The sequence below is a fragment of the Cyprinodon tularosa genome, unplaced genomic scaffold, assembly GCF_016077235.1.
Source record: "Cyprinodon tularosa strain WSP-4 unplaced genomic scaffold, ASM1607723v1 ctg435, whole genome shotgun sequence".
Classification (NCBI taxonomy): Eukaryota; Metazoa; Chordata; class Actinopteri; order Cyprinodontiformes; family Cyprinodontidae; genus Cyprinodon; species Cyprinodon tularosa.
Window position 1 is genome coordinate 96,757 of NW_024039158.1, and position 21,288 is coordinate 118,044.

Below are 21,288 nucleotides of genomic sequence, written 5' to 3' on the forward strand. Positions count from 1 at the left end.
TCATACCTCTGCTTAAAGCTTGTGATCTTCTGGTCTTCACCATCCTTTTAAAACAGTGACTCATATATATATATTTTTTTTTGAGAACAAAGAAAATAACCTACCAGGAGAACAGAAGCATTGGGGGAGGGATCCCATTCCTTCATGGATCTAAATCCTTTGTTTGGTTTATGTTCACATTGCATGCTACTACAAATAAAATGTTGCGTGCATTTTTAATCCATTGAAAATATAAAGTATATTTTATACTATAGTGTCGTTTACGTTTCAGCTGCTGCTATACTTAGGAATATATTTACGAAATGGCTTAATTGCATAAGATAAGCTCTGGGATGTGATGTATTTGATGCTTTGTATTTCTTTTGTCATACTTTGCAAATGAATAGATGTGCACTGCTGCTGCAGCTGCAGGCGTTTTCGTGTGTGTGGCGCGTTGCATCCTGCAGCAGGCGCGCGCTCCTTTCCTGTTACGCAGCGCTCCCTTCACCGCCTCTCGGTCACCAGAAGCCGGTCTGGCAGTCTGAGCAGGCCATCCCTGTAGCCACATCGGTACCATCTCCCTGCTGCATCCACCTCTCTCTCCTCACCTTCATCTCACCATCCTTCCTCCTCCTCCTCCTTCCTGTTGTTGCGCCTCCGCTGCAGCTCACAAGTTCCAGAGAGAGCCGATCCTCTCCGGCACAACAAGTCTGCCTTCAGGTACCCCTCGCGGGATGTTTTTAATGTGATGAGATAAATGGGCCGCGCAGGATGTGAAGCCCCGAAAGAAGAAGCAGGAGGATGGCGACGCGGGGCTTGTCTGCGGCGGTGCTGCTGCTGCTCCTGCTGGGCTTCTTCCTCTCGGCGTCCTCCGTTAAAGCCGGTGAGTTGGACCACAGGTTGATGAGCGATCATCGCAGGTAAACAACAACAACTAAAGGAAAGGGTGCACAGGCTGAGCAAACACATGCAGAGGGCAGCTATGTGGAGCAGTGTTGACTTGTTTGTAGCTGCATCCCTTTTGGGGGGAATGATATGACACATGGATGTGATCTGCATGTGTGAGCTCTCATCTGTCATCACAAAAAGCTTTGTGAAACCAAACAGGATGGCTGAAATAAGGTAATCATGCTACATTAGGATGACTTTGACACATTCAATAGGCTAAAGTCATCATTTAGTGTTATAGTAGCAAAATGCTCACCGTCTTGCTGTTTAATTTGTTAAAATGGTTGCAGTATGTCCCACTTATTATAACTAGGGTTCAAATTGCCAGTTAAATAAATAAAGAGTTATTTTTGTTAAACCTTGTCTGTCAAAAAATCTAACCTCATCCTTATTGGATATTTTCTGACAACCCCAACTTCAACATCCATCACTTTCCCCTGTAAGATTATTTTAAGACCTTGCACATCATGAACGCTGCAACGTGTTTTATTCAAGAGGGAAATTCGTTTTCTGTCAAAAGATCTTGCCTCTGTGTCCTGATGATAAGCTTGCAGATGACAGATAAGTCCTAATTTCTGAAAATGAGATCAGTGAGGCTTTATCTCGGTCTGGAGAGATCTTTTACATTTGGTGTGAAGATGTGTGTGAGTATTCTGTTCTATAAAGGAGCTTTGTACTTTGTATCACATAAAATGTGAGAGAATGAATATTATTTGCAAGTCACTCCAATGTTTGGTTATATGATGTTATTGTTTAGTCAAATATTTTAGGGTTGTTTAGGTCCTAACGGCTCCAACAATTTCTGTGAGTCATTCTTACCCCTGTACCAGCCGGGTGTCTGGATGCAATGATCTTTGTTTTTCTCCTGAACTCCTGAGTTCTTTCCAAACCTTCTATATCAATGCAACAATGGTGATTATTTTGCCAACAAGGGGAAATTGTGGAGTACTGCTGGTGTGGTGGGAGTTTTCTGTCTTTAAAAACATATTTAAAAGTACTGTGGAATTTTTATCTCTCGGCTCTATGTGCTTCACTAAATAAATAATTATACCAGTCAAGACTAAATGAAAGTTCACTTACCTTCAAAAAATGAAAAGTTCTGAATATAAATAGAGTATGTCACTAAAGATGATGAGCAGTGATTAGAATGGTTGTTTTTTTGCCATGGTGATCAATATCAGTTTTAATAGACAAGTGAAAATGAATGTGCCTCATTGGCAAAACTGAGATTAAAACCAGTTGACTCAGGGCAATAATTGCCATTTAAGCGATACTCTTACTTAAAGGTGCTGTAGGAGATCTTGGAAAAACGGTTCCACCAATTATATTTTTGAACATACACAACCATGCCTCTCCCTTTAGACCAGGGGTCACCAACCTTTTTAAGGCTGAGGGCCACTACAAGGGTACCGAGACGTAGGAAGGGCGACCATTACTGACCCATGAGCTGCAAGGGTTAGCGTTAGCCTAAACTTTGCTCATTATCAACATATTTTTATTGTTTCTGTTAATTTCTAAGTTTATTTAGACATTGTCATTTTGAAATCTCTATAAATGATTGAAGCAAGAGCAACAGAATAAAATAAAATTTCAAACTAAGCCCACTGGTGGGTTGTTCTTTATTTAGAAGACTCTGAGGGCCCCCCATGTGGTCCTTGAGGGCAGCTTGGTGACCCCTGCTTTAGACCATCCCTCGAAACCACGCCTTTAAGATACATGAACGTGCATGCTTTCTTCATCAGGTCTAGAGCAGCAGGAGCCGCTGCTGATCTCGGAGCTGGAAGGGAGACAGGCAGCACTGATGATGCAGAGCGCTATGATCACTCTTCTGAAACAATTTATTAACACCTTAATTAACTTAAAATGCCGAAATCTGCCGACAAAACATGTTCGCTTTTATTATCTTGGTGCCTGCAGTTTGGATTACGTACATGAAAAACGCCTTCCAGCCGCCACGGCAAACCCCAAGGAGGTGACCGGGCCATAGGCTGCTGTTGAATGGGATTCCCAGCGACAGCACGGTGTACAGAGGTCTGAGCGACTCCCACAGGAATAATATTTGAAGGCAGGATGGTAATCTGGATAAACTGACTGCACTGACGATGTTTTCAGATGGACTTTCGTTCTTCAAAATAGATTCAAACTACTTTTTACCCACTGATCACAGCAAATATAGCTGCCATTGTTACAGGCAAAGAAAGGATAGGGTAGCTCCGCCCAACGCACATCAGGCCTACTTTTCCACAGCGCAGCCAGGGCAGCAAAGCTAGGGTGACCAGACGTCCGTTTTTTCCCGGACATGTCCTACTTTTAAGACCTAAAAAAAGTCCCGGTGGAGTTTCAAAGTTGTCCAGTATTTTGGTCGACTACAGTGCAGCACTTGTCGAAACAGGGTGCCAGCAGGGGACGGAGTGACCAAACCTGACCCGGTGATGGTAGCCTTGACACCTGTGTCTCCGTGCTTTCCGCGGCCTCCATTACCCATCCCCACCCCCCCTCCTCTGGCTGAGGACGGGCCGCTCATGGCTCTCTGCTGAGGTCCGGTCCAGTCAGCGGCCCAGCAGTCGACACTCTCCCCCAAGTGTCTTCCTTTTCAGAAACCCGAATCTGGCCACCCTAGCAAAGATGCTTCAGCCGTGCATCAGAACTAAACTTGCACAAGCATCAAATACGAAGCAGCCCGCTCGTTTTTTCTGCTCCTTCTGCTTTAGGTGTGAACGTAGAATAATAGTGGCTAGCTTGCAGCCATGGCGTCCTTCACTAGGATTGGGGGGTTGGTTCGTTCATGTGTCAAGGTAGACGCACAGGTGAGAGGGGCAAGAAGATGACCGCGATTGACATGTCAGCAACCAATCTTGTACAACATACTGTGTTTTGTGATTGGTTGGGGTTATTAATTGATTTCTCACTGTAGCGGGGAGCATTTATTTTAGTTTCACTTCCAGACCTTTTATTTCACTGCTTGCTAAGCGGCTGTGGGGAGATCTTTAAGCCACATGGTAAAAAATGTTTCAGAAAAGATCTCCTACTGCACCTTTAAGTAATTTGATTTAAAAAAATTAAAATTATTTATTAGTATACTTACTCACATAACCAACAATTAAAATATCATTAGCTGTTAGGTTTTTTTTTTCTCATTTCCTCAAGTCTGATAAAGCAAAGATTTCAAAGGTAGAACTAAAGAGTCATGCTTGTTTTCTTCATATAGTTTTATAATGTATAGAGGGAGATTTAAACTATTATGAGTGAATTTTTAGAGGATGGCTGAACTGTACTCCAACTCAAACCAAGGTCTAACCTGATGCTACTCTTTTCAACTCTGGACTCAAGGGAAATCTAGCGCTAAGTCGGATCATAAAGGACCTTGAGTTTATTGTAATTGACACACACTAGCTGTCTATAAAACACACACTCATCCCGCTTGACTTCTTTTTCCATTTAGGAAATGAAACAATTAAAGCCTCAACCCGATCCATCATTAATCTGCAGATTAACAGTGCATCACATTATTATTTTTTTTTTTACTACAAATGTTAAAATGATATGACAGCAGCAGGGATATCACCCCCAGAGTGAGTTTCTCTGCCAGTGAGAGGAGAGAAGGTAAAGACTGCAAAATTTATGAGAATCAGAAACAAGGTCTTTGGGAAGAAGCATCTTCCCGTGGGAAACCCAGAAAGACTCAAGTGTTTTAATCAGGCGGGGTATTAATGAAAGGAGAAAGATTAATCTGAGGGTGGTGAGGGGAAGAAGTTAGTAAAAGTGGGCTGAGAAAAAAAAAAAAACAGAGTATAAAGAGAAAGATAATGAGTAGGATGTTCTCTCTCCATAGTAGGATTTATTACATCTACTGCCACTGTGGGACTCTAGCTTTTATGTTCTGTCTTTATTAACCATACGTCCTTCTGTGCCTGTGTTAGACGCTCTGCTGTCAGCTCCACTCAATGTGACCATCAGAGAGCTGGAGGTCAACTCGGCTGTGGTGACGTGGGAGATTTTGGAGGGAGATCCCGTCATTGGATTTGCAATCACCCAACAGGTACCTATGAGTGTCTTTTTCTCTTTACTTTAGGTGTGGGTTAAGAATAAATATTAAAAGAGGTTAAATCTGATTAAATCCCTCCTGTGTCAGAAGGCTCAGAACATAGAACCCAGAATTCAGGCGAAACAGACAGTGGTATATTAAAAAAAAAGAGTTTAATAATAAAGTGTGCGGCTGCTCGTCTGCAGCGGCGGGCTCATTGCAAACTCTGTAGGAGTTGAGGCTCAGGTCAGTGACTTGCATGCATAATAATGAGCATGAAAGCCACCAACCTGGCAAAGTTCAGTCTGTGCCCGAAGAAGGAGGGTTGTCTAGAGCCGTGGAAATCCTTTGCTCTTTGCTGAGATGGCACCAGGGATCCAGGAGAGAAGAGAAGCAGCAACCGTCAGCAGCCAAAGCACACATGGGAACTGATAGATCCAGGAGAGTAATCCAAGCTGTGGTCAGAAGACTGGTCCAGAGGCGGCCCACCAGGCAGAATCTAGGTAACAGTCCAGAACAAACACAGGGACCAGCAGAACCAAACATAGGGAATGCTAGAGTTAGTCTTGCTAGAAAGCTTGAATAATCTGGCGCTAAAGGCTTGGGTCCAGAGTCTTAAATAGCAGCAGGTGCAGGTGGATGAGATGAGAGTTAATGAGCAGAGGGTGGAGCAAAGTAGAGAAGAGCAACACGGAAAAAAACAGCCTAAAGGTGCAAAAATAATTTCATCCCGAGAGGGAACGCTTATTTAACGCGTGCGGGGGCATGCATGGTATGAGTCCCAAATTTCTAAACAAAAAGAAGTTCATGAAATCTTTTTATGTTAGATGGAAATGTAAAGCCATTTGGGAAAAAAAACAAAAAAACAACATCCCTAAAAAGCAACTTTATCATGTCTTCTTTGAATTTTTGTCTTATCATCATCTGTAAAACCAAATCAACACAAAGAACCTGTTCTACCAAGACCTAAATTAAAAGAGCTTAAATGGTTGTGCAAACAAAAATAAATTCTATGTGCAATGTTGCAAGTGATTTTAAAATTCATTTTTTAAAAACATTTTAAGTCGGGTGTAATTTAATTCCTTTAACAGTGAAAATTTCAGAGCCTTTTCTTTAGGCCAGCTGTCTGGCAGTGTGTAGAAACGGGTTGTTTAATGCCAGGCTAAGGAACCCAAATCATTCAAATCAAGGTGTACCTTCAGATCATCCATGGTGCTGTATAGGTGGGGGTACCGAGGCTGTGCGGATCAATGAAGGAAGTTTGGCTGGACACCGCAGCAGTCTGCATCAAGGCCCTGAATTTCACCCACGAAACAGGAAAGATGGACGCCAGACAGAGAAAGAGTCCCGGGGAATTCAGAATAAGATTAAACCACCAACCCACATTAACATAAAAAAGTGAAAAACAGAAACTGGGTGGCTACCAGGTGATAAAAAGGGCTACTTTGTGCGCTGATAGCAAGTTTTTCTGGTCAACCCTAGCTGCACAGTTCAATGTAAGCCCAGCCTTAATTTATGCCAGATAGATTTGGACAACATAACTGAGACCTTATTAACTTAGAGAAAGAATATGAGGTAAATCACCATCAGTTACAAAATACTTACATTAAAAGAAAAATACTTTCATTTATGGACCTACATGATTCCATTTTGAAATCTACTCGGAATTTGACGTTTGCATGATTGTATTCAGTAATACTTTAGCATTTTTGTATCCCTCTCATAAGCCTATATAGACCTATGCCAGGGTGCTGGAGAGGAGAGTCTGGCTGATGGTCGAACATCAGCTTCAGGAGTAGGAATGTGATTTTGTCCTGGCCGTGGAACAGTGGACCTTCTTTGCATGGTGCTCCAGGGTTCATGGTAGTACAGGTGCTGGTCATAAAATTAGAATATCATGAAAAAGTAGATTGATTTCAGTAATTCCATTTAAAAAGTGAAACTTGTATATTATATTCATACATTACATACAAACTCATATATTTCAGATGTTTATTTTGTTTAATTTTGATGATTACAAATGACAACAAATGAAAATCTCAAATTCATCATATCAGAAAATTAGAATATTGTGAAAAGGTTCAAAATTGATGGCCCCTGGTGCCACACTCTAATCAGCTAATTAACTCAAACCACCTGCAAAAGCCTTTAAATGGTCTTTCAGTCTAGTTCTATAGGCTACACAATCATGGGGAAGACTGCTGACTTGACAGTTGTCCAAAAGACGACCATCGACACCTTGCACAAGGAGGGCAAGACACAAAAGGTCATCGCTAAAGAGGCTGGCTGTTCACAGAGCTCAGTGTCCAAGCACATTAATAGAGAGGCGAAGGGAAGGAAAAGATGTGGTCGAAAAAAGTGTACAAGCAAGAGAGATAACCGCACCCTGGAGAGGATTGTGAAACAAAACCCATTCAAAAATGTGGGGGAGATTCACAAAGAGTGGACTGCAGCTGGAGTGAGTGCTTCAAGAACCACCACACACAGAGGTATGAAAGACATGGGTTTCTGCTGTCGCATTCCTTGTGTCAAGCCACTCTTGAACCACAGACAGCGTCAGAAGCGTCTTGCCTGGGCTAAAGAGAAACAGGACTGGACTGCTGGTGAGTGGTCCAAAGTCATGTTCTCTGATGAAAGTAAATTTTGCATTTCCTTTGGAAATCAAGGTCCCAGAGTCTGGAGGAAAAGAAGAGAGGCACTTCATCCACGTTGCTTGAAGTCCAGTGTAAAGTTTCCACAGTCAGTGATGGTTTGGGGTGCCATGTCATCTGCTGGTGTTGGTCCATTGTGTTTTCTGAGGTCCAGGGTCAACGCAGCCACATACCAGGAAGTTTTAGAGCACTTCATGCTTCCTGCAGCTGACCAACTTTTTGGAGATGCAGATTTCATTTTCCAACAGGACTTGGCACCTGCACACAGTGCCAAAGCTACCAGTACCTGGTTGAAGGACCATGGTATCCCTGTTCTTAATTGGCCACCAAACTCTCCTGACCTTAACCCCATAGAAAATCTATGGGGTATTGTGAAGAAGAAGATGCAATACACCAGACCCAACAATTCAGAAGAGCTAAAAGCCACTATTAGAGCAACCTGGGCTATCATAACACCTGAGCAGTGCCACAGACTGATCGACTCCATGCCACGCCGCATTGCTGCAGTAATACAGGCCAAAGGAGGCCCAACTAAATACTGAGTGCTGTACATGCTCATACTTTTCATGTTCATACTTTTCAGTTGGCCAACATTTCTATAAATCCTTTGTTTTTATTGGTCTTCAGTAATATTCAAATTTTCTGATATGATGAATTTGGGATTTTCATTTGTTGTCATTTGTAATCATCAAAATTAAACAAAATAAACATCTGAAATATATGAGTTTGTATGTAATGTATGAATATAATATACAAGTTTCACTTTTTAAATGGAATTACTGAAATCAATCTACTTTTTCATGATATTCTAATTTTATGACCAGCACCTGTAGTACTCAACTAGTCCACATGTGCTTTGTGGACTTGGGGAAGGTATTCGACCAAGTCCCTTATGGTGCCTTTCAGGAGTACACATTGCTGCCATTAGGTGAGACCTGTTCCCAGTGCATGTTGGACTCTGACAGAGCTGGTCCTGTTCATAACCTTTATGGACAGGATTTCTAGTCGCAGTCAGGGAATGGAGGCGGTCTGCTCTGGGGATCGGAGGATCTTATCCCTGCTTTTTGCTGACAGCGATGGTAATGCTGGTTCCCTTCTGCCAAGACCTACAGTACAGCAGGCTGGAGGGATTCACAGCTGAGTGTGATGCGGCCTGGATGAGATTCAGCTCCTCCAAGTCTGAGGCTGTGTTTCTCAATCAAAAAAACGGGCCTTTTCCTCCTCAGGTTGGAGGAGAGTTCCTATTTCAAGCGGAGGAGTTTAGATATCTTGCGGTCCTGTTCATGAGTGAGGGGAGAATGGAGCAGGAGATCGATAGATGGATCGGCACGGCTGCTGCTGGAATGCAGATGCTGCACCGATCTGTTGTGGTGAATAGAGAGCAGAGCAAAAAGGCAAAGCTTTCAATTTACCGATCGTTATACATTCCTTCTCTCACCTATGGTTATGAAATCTGGATCATGACCGAAAGAATAAGATTAGATACGTTGAAATGACAGGTGCGACTGAACTGAATGAAATGTTTACATATTTATTAATAATCCCTATTTAAACAATAACATGAATTGTTTCAACAGTAGAAGTAACACCATTTGTATTGGTGGTTATAAATGGCAGCCGTTATATTTTTGTAGCTTGAACCAGTGGTGCAAATGTGCAAATATTCAGTTTTTTTAATCTCATTATTAATATGTAGTTTTTGTACAAACATTGACATGAATTATTCAAACTGGAGATGTAAAATGTCGTCCTCAGAAGCCTAATTTCTGCAGCTGCACCCACAGCACTCTGAGATCCATGTTAGATGAGCATTTAGTCTTTGTGAAGTTTTAATGGTTTAAGAAATTTCCTTTTATAATTGCCTGGTAAATAAAAGTGCCCCAGAGGAGCTGTGCTCTTTAATCCAGCAGGAGCCAATTGACCTAAGCAAGCAGCTGTAGCGGAGTAATAATGTGTATTTGTAGGAGATTGTCTATGGCCTGGAAAGCAATTTATGTCTCAAAGCTTAACTGCATTGCTAAAAAAAAAACTTTTTTTAAAAAAAACTAAGCTTTTTCCAAACTGTTACCCTGGATAGAAGTATACACATTAGCATTAATGGCTTAGGAACCTGAATTTCTGCATCCTAATTGTTAAATCTTGTATTAAAGAAATGTTAATCATGGACAAAAGTTTGGTAACAAAAGGAAAGAAAAAAACAGATGTTGTGTTCTACCCACCCATCCTTGTCTGATATGTCCTGTTGCAGAAGAAGGATGTGCGGATGTTGAGGTTCATCCAGGAAGTAAACACCACCACCCGCTCCTGCGCGCTGTGGGATCTGGATGAGGACACCGAATACATCGTTCATGTCCAGAGCATCAGCATGGGAGGCAGCAGCCCCCCCAGTCAGCCTGTTCTCTTCAGGACGCCAAAAGAGTCGGAGAAAATGGCCTCCAAGAGTCCAGGTGAGCACATTAGGTTAAAACGTTCTCAGTTGTCTCATTCTTTTTACTTTTTCTTAAGAGCAATGCAAAGTAGTCAATATTTATAAAATATAAGATAAATTACCCTAAATTAAGTCTTTCTATGCTTTCAAAAGACACGTTAGTAGAAAAAATTGCCACCTTAATGTAATTTATTTTCAGTGTGAATGCAGGTGTAGGCCTCTGTTTTAGATATTGCTAGTGAACAGCCTCTCACTGAGACCCAGGAACATAACACGTAGGGCAAATAGAACGCTTTAGAGATGGGTAAACTTGGGTTAGGTTCCAAAAGAATATTACATACTACAAAAGTCTTAATGTCATGTCATCTATAATAAAAAAAGAAGATTGAACTATTTCAAACGTACCAAAACATGACCTTCAACCTCAACTAACTGGCAAAGCAAAGAGAATGTTAACGTTAAGACAATCAGAGGAGAAAAGAGCAAGCTTGTGCTGACTGTAGAGGAGCTGCAGGAAAACTAAGGGACCTGTTGACCAGACAAACTTTTATCTGGACACTTCAAATCTGACCTCAAGGATGAAGAAGCAAGATGATTGCTGTATGAAATGATCAAGACTAATTGATCATTATTTTTATTTTTTTTTTGCGTACCAGCATGTAACAACCATACCATGCATATCGCTTTAGGTTAATAGACGATACAAATTAGGCTATGTATGCTTCCAAAAAAAAAAAAAAAATTCCATCATCCCTCTTTTTACTACTATATATATATATTAGGGATGGAATGGTTTATGAAAACTGTCCGAACCGTTCGGTTCGACTGTCTCGGTTCGGTTGGCGTGTGTTTCGTTCGGTTCATGCGCTGCTCCTTTTTCTCATAGGCGAAGCGATTACACTCCAGAGCAGAAGGTGGCGGTACTGCGACCAAAGCCAACCACCAGTAGTAAACAAGAAGAAGAAGAAGCAAACCAGCGTAGCCGGGTGTAGCAGAAACAAATCAGTTGTTGTGGAGAATTGTGTCGGAATGGCGAGTGGGAAAGAACAGGAGTTGGAAGACGCGCCAGCAGCACTTTATAGGTCTGCTGTATGGGACCACTTTGCATTTAGAGCGACCTACGATGACGGCGGAAAGAAAGTTGTGGATAAAATTGCCACAGTGTGCAAGCATTGTGCAACACGTTTTGTTTATGCTAACAGCAACATGACCAACTGACCAACATGTCATGCTAACCCCAAAATCCCATATACTCCATCATGCTCGGCTCCGCCCCGCTGCGCTCCAGACCGGCATCTCAAAGCAAAGCATACAGCCCCCACTGTGTCTCCCGTCCGCTCCTCTCTGAGTTCCTTGGAGATGGTAGAGAGCATGCGCGAGATGATTAAATTCAAAGCGGCAAAACATGCGGAAATGATCCAGGGTTTCCGCGGATCATTAAAAATAATTACAATTCATAATTTTTTTGGGATTTTTTTCCATTAATTTCATAAATTTTTATGGGATTTCGGGGTAACAATCAACATATACCGGACCAAACCGAAAATCGTGACCACGAAACCGTGAACCAAGCCGAACCGTGGTTTTTGTGAACCGTATATATATATTTATATATATATATATATATATATATATATATATATATATATATATATATCCATCCATCCATCATCTGACACGCTTGTCCCAAGTGGGGTAGCGAGGGGTGCTGGTGCCTATCTCCAGCAGTCAATGGGCGAGAGGCGGGATACACCCTGGACAGGTTATATATATATATATATATATATATATATATATATATATATATATATATATATATATATATATATATAGTATATATTGTATACAGGTATATATATTATTCCACAAGGTATTAAATAGTAATTGCAGATCAGTTATTGCACAACTTATACTGCAGCATTGAAAAGTCTGCTTTCAGTTTGCAGCAAACATACTGTAGAAGAAGATTGTCTGGATTGTCTTGTCTTAAATATGGTGTTAGCAATATAATGCTGTGGGGATGCTTTGAATACGTACTCATTGACCATCTGCATTTAATCTTACTGAGGATGAATTATTTTGTAATGAATTACAGCGCTGATAGAGATATAACCCCATAAGATTTGCAAATGTTCCTTTAAAAGAAAATTCAGCTAGACTCATTTTTTGCCCCATTCCACTTAATTTTTATGCTTTGTTTTTATGTATGATGTATAATCCCAGAAGAAAAAATAAACTGTGAAGTTTGTGGTTCTAACATGGCAAAATATGTAAAAAACTATCTTGGTGGTGCATTGTACCGCTCTTTAATGAAAACCTGTGAGCTGTTTCTACTGCCTCCAAATGCTAACCTATACATTCATACATCTGTAGTCCATTCATCACACATTTTTCCATCGAAAAGACATCTTGTAGCTGCCATTGGAACAGATATGCTACAATGACAGCTGTTAAGAAGGGAATTGAAATTCAGTGAATACAAGAGCTCACAAATGCAGGCAGGAAAGCATGTAGTCACAGAGGCAATGGTGCGTCAACACAGATGGCGTAAACAAACATTCTGCTTCTCCCTCTGCTGACAAACATAAATCTATATGCTTATCGATACACATACATGAACGGGCACAAACTGTTTTTTTCATTAGCTGTTTTTTCTCCTCACTCTGGCAAAATCCCAGTAGAACATTTGTATTATTTTTCTCTTCCCCTGGACAAACAAAATATTAATAAAAAACACAAATCTTGGTGTGAACTCCTCGCGGCTTTCTCACCAGCCACACAGAGGCTGCTGCTCTTATCTGGAGCGGCTTGCAGTACTTCTAGTTTATCATGTCCGACCCAGTTCTGGTGCCAAAAGCAGCCGCTTCAGAGGGACGCTGGAACTACTAAACGTTCATCAGTGTTGAGGTGATAAGAGAGGATTGAAAGCAGCAGTCTGTTCCCTGAATGCCCCACATAGAGTCTGCCTTAGCTCTGTTTAAACCGCAGAGTTTCGAATGATACTGAATTTATTTTGCAAAAACAAACAACAACAAAAAAACACAAAATCCATCTTTTGTTATGTAGCTTTCTTTGTCGTATTGAGGTCACTGCACACTAGGGCCCTAAACACTGACTTTTTTCAGTCTGCCTTGCAAATTTACTAAAGCGTCTGCAAAAAGAAAATGTTAAAGTCTTGATAGAGATTCTTGGTTGGAATTATTCTATAGTAAGTCATGGGTGTAGTCTTCTTCCTGCTGGAAGGGGGAGCTACACCCTGCTTTATTTTGCAGCCTCTGCGATCCATTTCTTCATAAGCTCCTACCATCGTCCTCTTGATAAACGTTTCCATACTGTGATGAGACCACCACCATGTTTCACTGTGATAATGTATAGCTACATGCTGGTGAAATTTAGAAATGTCGAAAGGCTGAAATGAGGAATTCTTTAGGTTTTCTTTTAACATTGGATTTCTTTTAAATCCTTTTTCGCAAAACAATTTCGAGAGTTCAAGAGTTTTTGTTGTTTTGCTGAGAGATTCAATCATTAATCGTAGGACTGGGCTATTAATTGCATCTGCAATATAACTGCAATTTAGCTTAATGCAATCGCTGAGGCACTCTGGTTTAGTAACATTACATTCAACAAGAATAATACACTAAATTTCTCAATGCAGCCCTTTGGGTGGTGCTACTACCCTTAAAGCTTGTTTCCCGCCATACAGATGGGAATAGACCATAGCAGCTTACACACAGAACCATGCATGATACTGAAAGAACTTTATAATGCAAAGGTTACAGCAAAGTCCAGTAACAATGGACTTTGGACAGGGTAGCTTTTAAAAAAAAAACTTAAACCCTCAAGTTAAATGTCTACATGCTTGTGCTTAGTGCAAAGGAAATTCGCAATCAAATTGCAGTCACCATATTGGTGGTAAATAATCACTAATTAGATTTGGGGCAAAATGGTTTGCTCCTACTTAATTGTTGTCGTTCTTGGTGCTTTTTGTTGGTCTTTAAGAATCTCTTGGTTCATTAACAATCTTTACTGCAGATGCACCTAAATGGTGGACTATGAACCAAGATGGACTTTTATTATTAACCTCTTGTAGACCAGAGGTCACGGATTAGTGGACCGTGATCCGGATCCGGACCCACCTGCTGGCGAATCCGGACCCAACATTTAAAACATTTATAAATTACCGCATTTTGTCCGACGACAGTGTCTAACTTCACTTGCGCCGCTTTTCCTGTTAATATGCTAAGTCTTCCAGGACCAGGCCGCACGTGATACAAATTAGCCAATGAGCTGCTGTCAGTCTAGGTTGCTGCAGCGAGCCACTTTTAGACACAGCAGGTAAACCTGTGGCAAGCCGGGCGATGGGAAAGAAGGAGAAGATGATGAGAAAAAGAGCAGAAAAAGTGTGGACTGCTGGAAGAGGTGCAGGGAGCTGGTGAAAGAAAAGTGAAATGGCGTGCTCAAAGATGATCCTGCACATTTTGAGTATGTTTGGCTCAACCTGCTGCTGTGAAGCAGCATTTTCCCCCATGAACATAATAAAAAATAAATAAATATCAATCCAATCTCAAAATGAGCACCTTGATATGTGCTTTAGAATGGCTTTAAAAACCCAGTTTTAAAGCCTTCCAGGGCAGCATAAAGCCCACTGCTCTCATTAAGCCAAAAAAAAGAAAGAAAAGACAATCGGTTCATGTGTTTTATAAAATATGTGAATCAGGAAATTTTCTATATACCAAACTACTACTTCAAAAACTATTTAGATTTTAAAATGGGAAAATGTTCTGTTTTTATACTGATGAAGATTCTCAGTCATCCAGGTCAAAGACATTCCGTAAAAGTTTTTAAAAAATCCACTGGATTTGGTTTTCAAGATTTGAAGATGTTTCGCTACCTCTCCAGGAAGCTTTCTTAATTTAAATGTTTGAATTTGAATTTGAATTGAGAAAGCTTCCTGGAGAGGTGGCGAAACGTCTTCAAATCTTGGAAACCATGTCCAGTGGATTTTTTTAAACTTTTACGGAATTCTGTTTTTATATTTTTTTAATTTAAAAATTCAATGTATAACATGGATGCATAAAAACCTAATTTTATTTTAGTGTTAAATTGAGTTTAAAGTAACAGATTCTAATTAAAATAGTCTCCGGACCTTTACTGGTTGTTGATTTTCTTTATTCTGATTTTTAATTGCTTACCCTTGATCTGGAAGAATAAAAGCACAGATTTTCTAGAGATTTGGGTCATTTCTACTTGTTGGCGTATGAGATAAAATTCTATCAAGATGCATTGAAGTTTTTGATCAGAATATGGAAAAACTTTTAAGCGGTCTAAATAATTTTTCAAAGCAATCTATGTCTGGTCATGTGACATTTATTCCGATGTGTAATTCGTCTCGATGTTGCAGCTCTGACTTTGATGGATGAATTCGGTTGCTGTTGGTGGAAGCATTCATTAGCTGTCCTGATTAAATCTCCTGGCCATTACGGCTCTCCTCCCCCTATAAGCGGGTATTAATCAGCTTGACACGACTTTGCATTCAAAGCTGCCGTGCTTCCCTGCAAACTGCTTTTTCCTGGGTTCTGTGAAACGTTTATTTCATTTTTTTATCTTCCTAACCATCTATTGCTTGGATGGAGAAAACACCTCCGGTGTTCTTGATGTATTGAGCTAATTATCAGAGGTTTTGTAATAGTATTTCAGAGGAATAGACATTTTACTAGCCTGCATATTATTATACCTATAAAAAGATTTAATTCTCTGCCTTTATGATCAGCTCTGGTGCAGCAGGCTGCTTCACAGTCAGAAACCATATTGATCTTTCCTGTTCTTACCAGTTGACATGCAAAATGATTGCTACTACACTGGGATATTAGTCGAAAACATTAATCATTAATTTGTTAAAATAGGAAGTAGTGTCCCCTTGAAGGCGATTACACCTCGGAACTTCCCCTCTGGTCCTTTTTTCTGGGAGCAAGCTACTTTGTATAATTACTCTTAACTCAAAACATGGTAAAATTTTATAAAAATGACTATAAGAACAAGATAACTTCACAGATTCCGGTTCAGGTCGTTACAGGACAGAGAAATTACTTGGAGTCGGCACAGCCGTGGGCTCCAATCGTCAGCATGCGTTGGCATCTGAAAAAAAAAGGGCCCCGAACAAGGTCATCTCCTGCTTCTTATACCTCCTGAGTCTATGTGTTGCATCAGGTGGATGCTTAGCTGTTTGTGTCAAAAACTGACACGCCATCATGCCCTGACCTTAGTGTCTCTTCGTCTCAGGATTACTGATTGCTCTGGCTCCAGGATGTATCCTTATCCTTTGTTTGTTCCACAGACAAGAAGCCTGTCCTCATTAGATGGCCTCTGTACAAACGATGTGATCCACCATGTGAAGGAAACCGTCTACCCCATCTAATCTGGCTAACAGATTACAAATATGTCATGATGGGTTCACTAAAAGCGACCCAAGAATGCAGAACACCACTAACGGACACAGGGATGAAAGTTTAACAAGTTTAATATGCACAAGCACACAGAATGTACTGGTTCTGACAGTTCAGTTAGCGTTGCCAACAGAGGTTTGATTTCCAGAGGATCACTGATTGTACCTTGAGGATTCTTGAGGTTAGCTTTGGGAGAGTCACTGTTGAGTCTGGAGAGGAGTTCATCAGCAGAGTCCGTTTGCTGCTTCAGCGTCTCACGTCTATAATGAACAGACCTTGGTTTGGGTTTTCCAGCTCTAGTCCAGAGCTGCTTGGAGGTTCTCTGAGATTCTTCAGGTTTGGCTCTGAGGGTCGGCTCGGCAGGTTAGCTCTTCCAGAGCTTTCACAGAGGAGACACAGGTTTCCTGGAAGACAGAGACAACAATTAGAATCCAGGCTGGATTCAAAGTCATAAAGTTTCACTGAGGATCTTGGCTTAAGCGCTGACCAACTGGAACAACACTGCGGCGTTGAGGCAAGGTCTGAAGACAGCTTAAGTAGTGGATCCTCTGATGATCTTGATGAGCTGCAGCTGTGCAGGAGGCTCCCTCAGAGGATCCACGGCGGACTCTGCTGGAGAAAGGTGGAATTTCTCCAGCTCCCAACAAAATACATATGACTAATAAAGAATAACCCTAACAATTAATTACAAAAATACTACATTTGTCATAATGTCTTTTGCTTGTTCCTATATTTCTGCCCCTCCCTTGTGTTTCTTGTCTTAAGAAGTGATATTTATATTATTAATATTAGTGATATTAATATTAGAATTTAGACAGCTTTTTTGTCATTTTGTATACATAGGGTGTATACAAAACAAAATTTCATTTTTTACAGATTTCATGACTTTTCCATTTATTAAATGATGTTGCATGCATTATCAGAAGCAACACAATACAGGGCTTTACCAGAGCTTTACTCTTTTTTTGTTGTTGTTGGATAATTATTGTTGCAAGGGTGAAATAAAACAGCTTACTGGATTGTATTATTGATTTCAGTGTTTTAATCAGCATATAGAAAGTTTTATTACACAAAGTAAACTATGGTTTGATAGTGGAGTAATTTGCTTTAAAGGGACAGTGTGTAAGATTAACTTCCATCCAGTGTCCCAGTAAATTAATTATAAATGTCTCCCCACCAAGTGTGTAGACCTACTACAGAAGCCTGGGAGTGCCATTTTTTTCTTTTTGATTGAAGGGAACAAGTCAACCTCAGTCACCCTTGTCCATTCAGCTAAAATAAACAATGAAACACAAAATTTCTCTGAAAACAGGACTAAAAGAAGCCTATGCTCCCGAGCTGGAATGACTTCTGTGTAGAATGACAGCAGCTGATAACCATTGTATTGGAGCTCATTCAGTGTAGGCTAACAAACAAACAGGCCATCTCTGCCGGATGACAGACTTGTTTCTAAAGTAATGTTTGAACAAAATTCAATTCAATTCAGTTTATTTATATAGCACCAGTTCACAACACATGTCATCTCAAGGCACTTTACAGTTCACCAGATCATAGTCAAATTAATTCAAAGTTTTCTATGTAAGGAAAACCAGTTGATTGCATCGACTCATTGACTCGAATGCAATCTCTCCCACTAAGCATACTTGTAGCGACAGTGGAGAGGAAAAACTCCCTTTTAACAGGAAGAAACCTCCAGCAGAACCAGGCTCAGTGTAAACGTCACTGTTTATTCAATGTTTATTGAATTAACCCACCTGTGCAGGAAAAAGCATGAAACCTCCATATCTGTTTTGAAGCCCCACTCCCTCATAAGTTATCTCCACCTTGGTAAAAGCTACAGTGATATTGTTTGCTCCCCATTATTAATTATTTTTCATTTTTGGCTTTTTTGCCTTTATTTTCACTAAACAACAAGTACGGACAGTCCTCCATTGCAACAGAAGGTTAAAGGTGATATTTTTTTTTACACTTCTCCACCAGAAAACAGGCAAGGTTGACAAGTTTGTCCCCCTTCACTTCTCTGATCAAAAATTGTGATGCAACAAGGCATCTCCCATCAAGACCAACTCTGCCTTTGTATATAGAAATTACTATGGGGTCAGAACTCTGCCAAAAAGTGCAGTCACACATTAAATACTCTAAGCTATGAGAATGCTTTCATTTTTTTATGTGATGCTACTACCCTTGCAGAATATTTATATTAGGGCTGAAATGATTGGATGAATTGATTTTTGAAATAATCTTTAACTAATTCAATAATCAATTAATAGTTAGCTGGAATACAGAGACTGACAGAGTGACTGCCTTAGAACAGTAATTAAATCAAAATTGTAATAAAATATATAAACCTTTTGAATTTCAGATTAAAAAAAACATCTTTTGATAGGCTCAATCCAGTTTAATTGGTTTAATTAATCGACTAATCAAAAAAAATCATCAACAGATTAATCGATTTGCAAAATAATCATTATTGCAGCTCTGATATATATTTATATAATAAAGCAATATTCATTTTTTTCTAATCAAAAGCTACATTTGTTTTACACTGTCCTTTTTAAAGAAAACTTTTGTATCTTTTCATCCATACTTATTTTAAAGGTTGCTAACCTTTTTCTATACCTCTAATGCATAAAAGTTTAATATTTAGAAGCGGCATGTGTTTTATTGGCATCTGTTCAATGTGTAGTTTTAAGTCAAACAGATGAATGTAATTCTTTCACATTTAGCTTATTAAAGTGAATAAACCTACCCCTCCTCCTGTCAGACCTCTGCCTGCAGTTTAAGCTAAGAGGGATCACCATGGCAACAGCAATCCTGACAGCCAGGCAGAGCAGAAATGTATGAAGAACATCATCCTAAACTCATCCAGACAGAACTGTATCACAATGGAAAGATGTATTTTTCTGAGGGGCAACCCTAAGATGCACTGAACCTGAAATAAGATCAAGAAATTTAGTTTTTAGAACTACTGGGTTTACTTCCTCACAGGAGTCATATCAGTTGTTTTGTATGAAGAAAATAGAAACAAAATGCCAATATTCTCACTATAGTTACAAAATTCACAGTTAGATTAAAAAGCTGTTTACAGTGATATGTATGAGTAAAACACCGTAATTAGAATAATAAATATCTAAATATATTGCATGGATGAAGGCTGAAATACATATTTTACAACTGAACACTAACATGTCACCAGTGGCTGATAGAAATGAAGTCCATAGGGGGATGCCATCAGAAAAGGGGCATAACTCCAGTGGGAATGGCCTTTGGAAAGAAAATGTTCCTTACCATGGTTTTCAAATTATACCTGTATCTCTTTGAAGGCAACAGTTTAAACAGTCCAAGACTTGGTTATGATCAGTCTTTATTGAACTTTTCTATACAAGAAGTGGAGCTGTGTCCATTAATACAAGTAGATGGTGGCCATTGATCATCTAGTGTCTCAACTACCTTCTGAAGCCTAACCATACGAGGCAATATTAAAGCAGGTCAGAAATAGATTGAAGTCTGAGTTGTTCTTCTAGTAAATATAGACACTTTCCTAATGACCACCTTGTGGGTCATGTGAGTTTCCACACAGTCCACATTGATTTTGCATGGGGTTTGGTTAGTTTTCTGCCTGAAGTTCAATTCTCTCAACGTACTGCATGACTACCAATGCAAAGGTAACAAAATGGAAAACATTTGGTCAGTTGTTGGATGACTTCTTCAGGAGAGGTTAAGGATCCCAGAGAAGATGAGGTTAAAGGAATAGTACACCCAAAACATGATTAGCCTTCATTTTCTACTCACCCCCATGCTGAACAACACTCTGGAGTACTTTTTTGATATCTCAAATGCATCTGGAGATCTGGGAGGCTTCTTGCTGTCTGCTGACATTCAAATAATGGAGGTCTATTGTGCCCGAGACAGAAAGGTCCATAAAAGTCCACAAAAACGTGTCAATATTCCTCCATACTGCTCGTCCAATGTAATCCAAGTGTCCTGAGTGGGTAGCATCCAGAATTTACTCGAAACGAAGTCATTTAGAATGTTTTTAGAGCATAAACAGTAGTGTATAGGATTTCCTAATAGCGCCCCCATGCGCGCTCACGACGCTACGGAAGCCGGCAGACCAAACCGGAAGAAAGTGCGCATTCAGCGTCTGGTCTGCCGATAATGCAAGCGTAGAAGAAGAAATGTGCTGTTTACCTGTGCAAAGAAAGAAACAACGAAAGAAAAATGTCTGAGGACTTCAGTGTTGAGGAAGAGCATGAGTTCTTTGCCGAGCTGAATGCGCTGGTTTGGTCTGCCGGCTTCCGTAGAATCGCGAGCGCGCATGGGGGCGCTATTAGGAAATCCTATACACTACTGTTTATGCTCTAAAAACATTCTAAATGACTTCGTTTCGAGTAAATTCTGGATGCTACCCACTCAGGACACTTGGATTACATTGGACGAGCAGTATGGAGGAATATTGACACGTTTTTGTGGACTTTTATGGACCTTTCTGTCTCGGGCGCCATGGACCTCCATTATTTGAATGTCAGCAGACAGCAAGAAGCCTCCCAGATCTCCAGATGCATTTGAGATATCAAAAAAGTACTCCAGAGTGTTGTTCAGCATGGAGGTGAGTAGAAAATGAAGGCTAATCATGTTTTGGGTGTACTATTCCTTTAAGGTGGTGGACACATCCTTAGAGTACCTTCCCAGGTTCCTTGTCTGGGCCTGCATCCTTTCTGGGGTTCAATGACTGGAGCAACTGCCTTACAAGATGCTCCTCTATAGTAACTAGGGTGGTGCTGGAAGCAGAAGAAAAGGGCAGAGATGGAGCAA

At 40.3% G+C, this 21,288-nt stretch overlaps 1 protein-coding gene across 1 annotated transcript in view; it reads left to right on the plus strand.

Annotated features, from left to right (window-relative positions):
- The first annotated feature begins 450 nt into the window (after positions 1-450).
- fndc5b (fibronectin type III domain containing 5b) overlaps positions 451-21,288 on the plus strand; it is a 36,608-nt gene continuing 15,770 nt past the window's right edge. Inside the window, exons 1-3 of the mRNA XM_038299799.1 lie at positions 451-862; positions 4,848-4,966; positions 9,851-10,049. Of these exons, the coding sequence (XP_038155727.1) occupies positions 781-862; positions 4,848-4,966; positions 9,851-10,049 (400 nt within the window). The 5' untranslated portion in view covers positions 451-780. The remainder of the gene's footprint in view (positions 863-4,847; positions 4,967-9,850; positions 10,050-21,288) is intronic.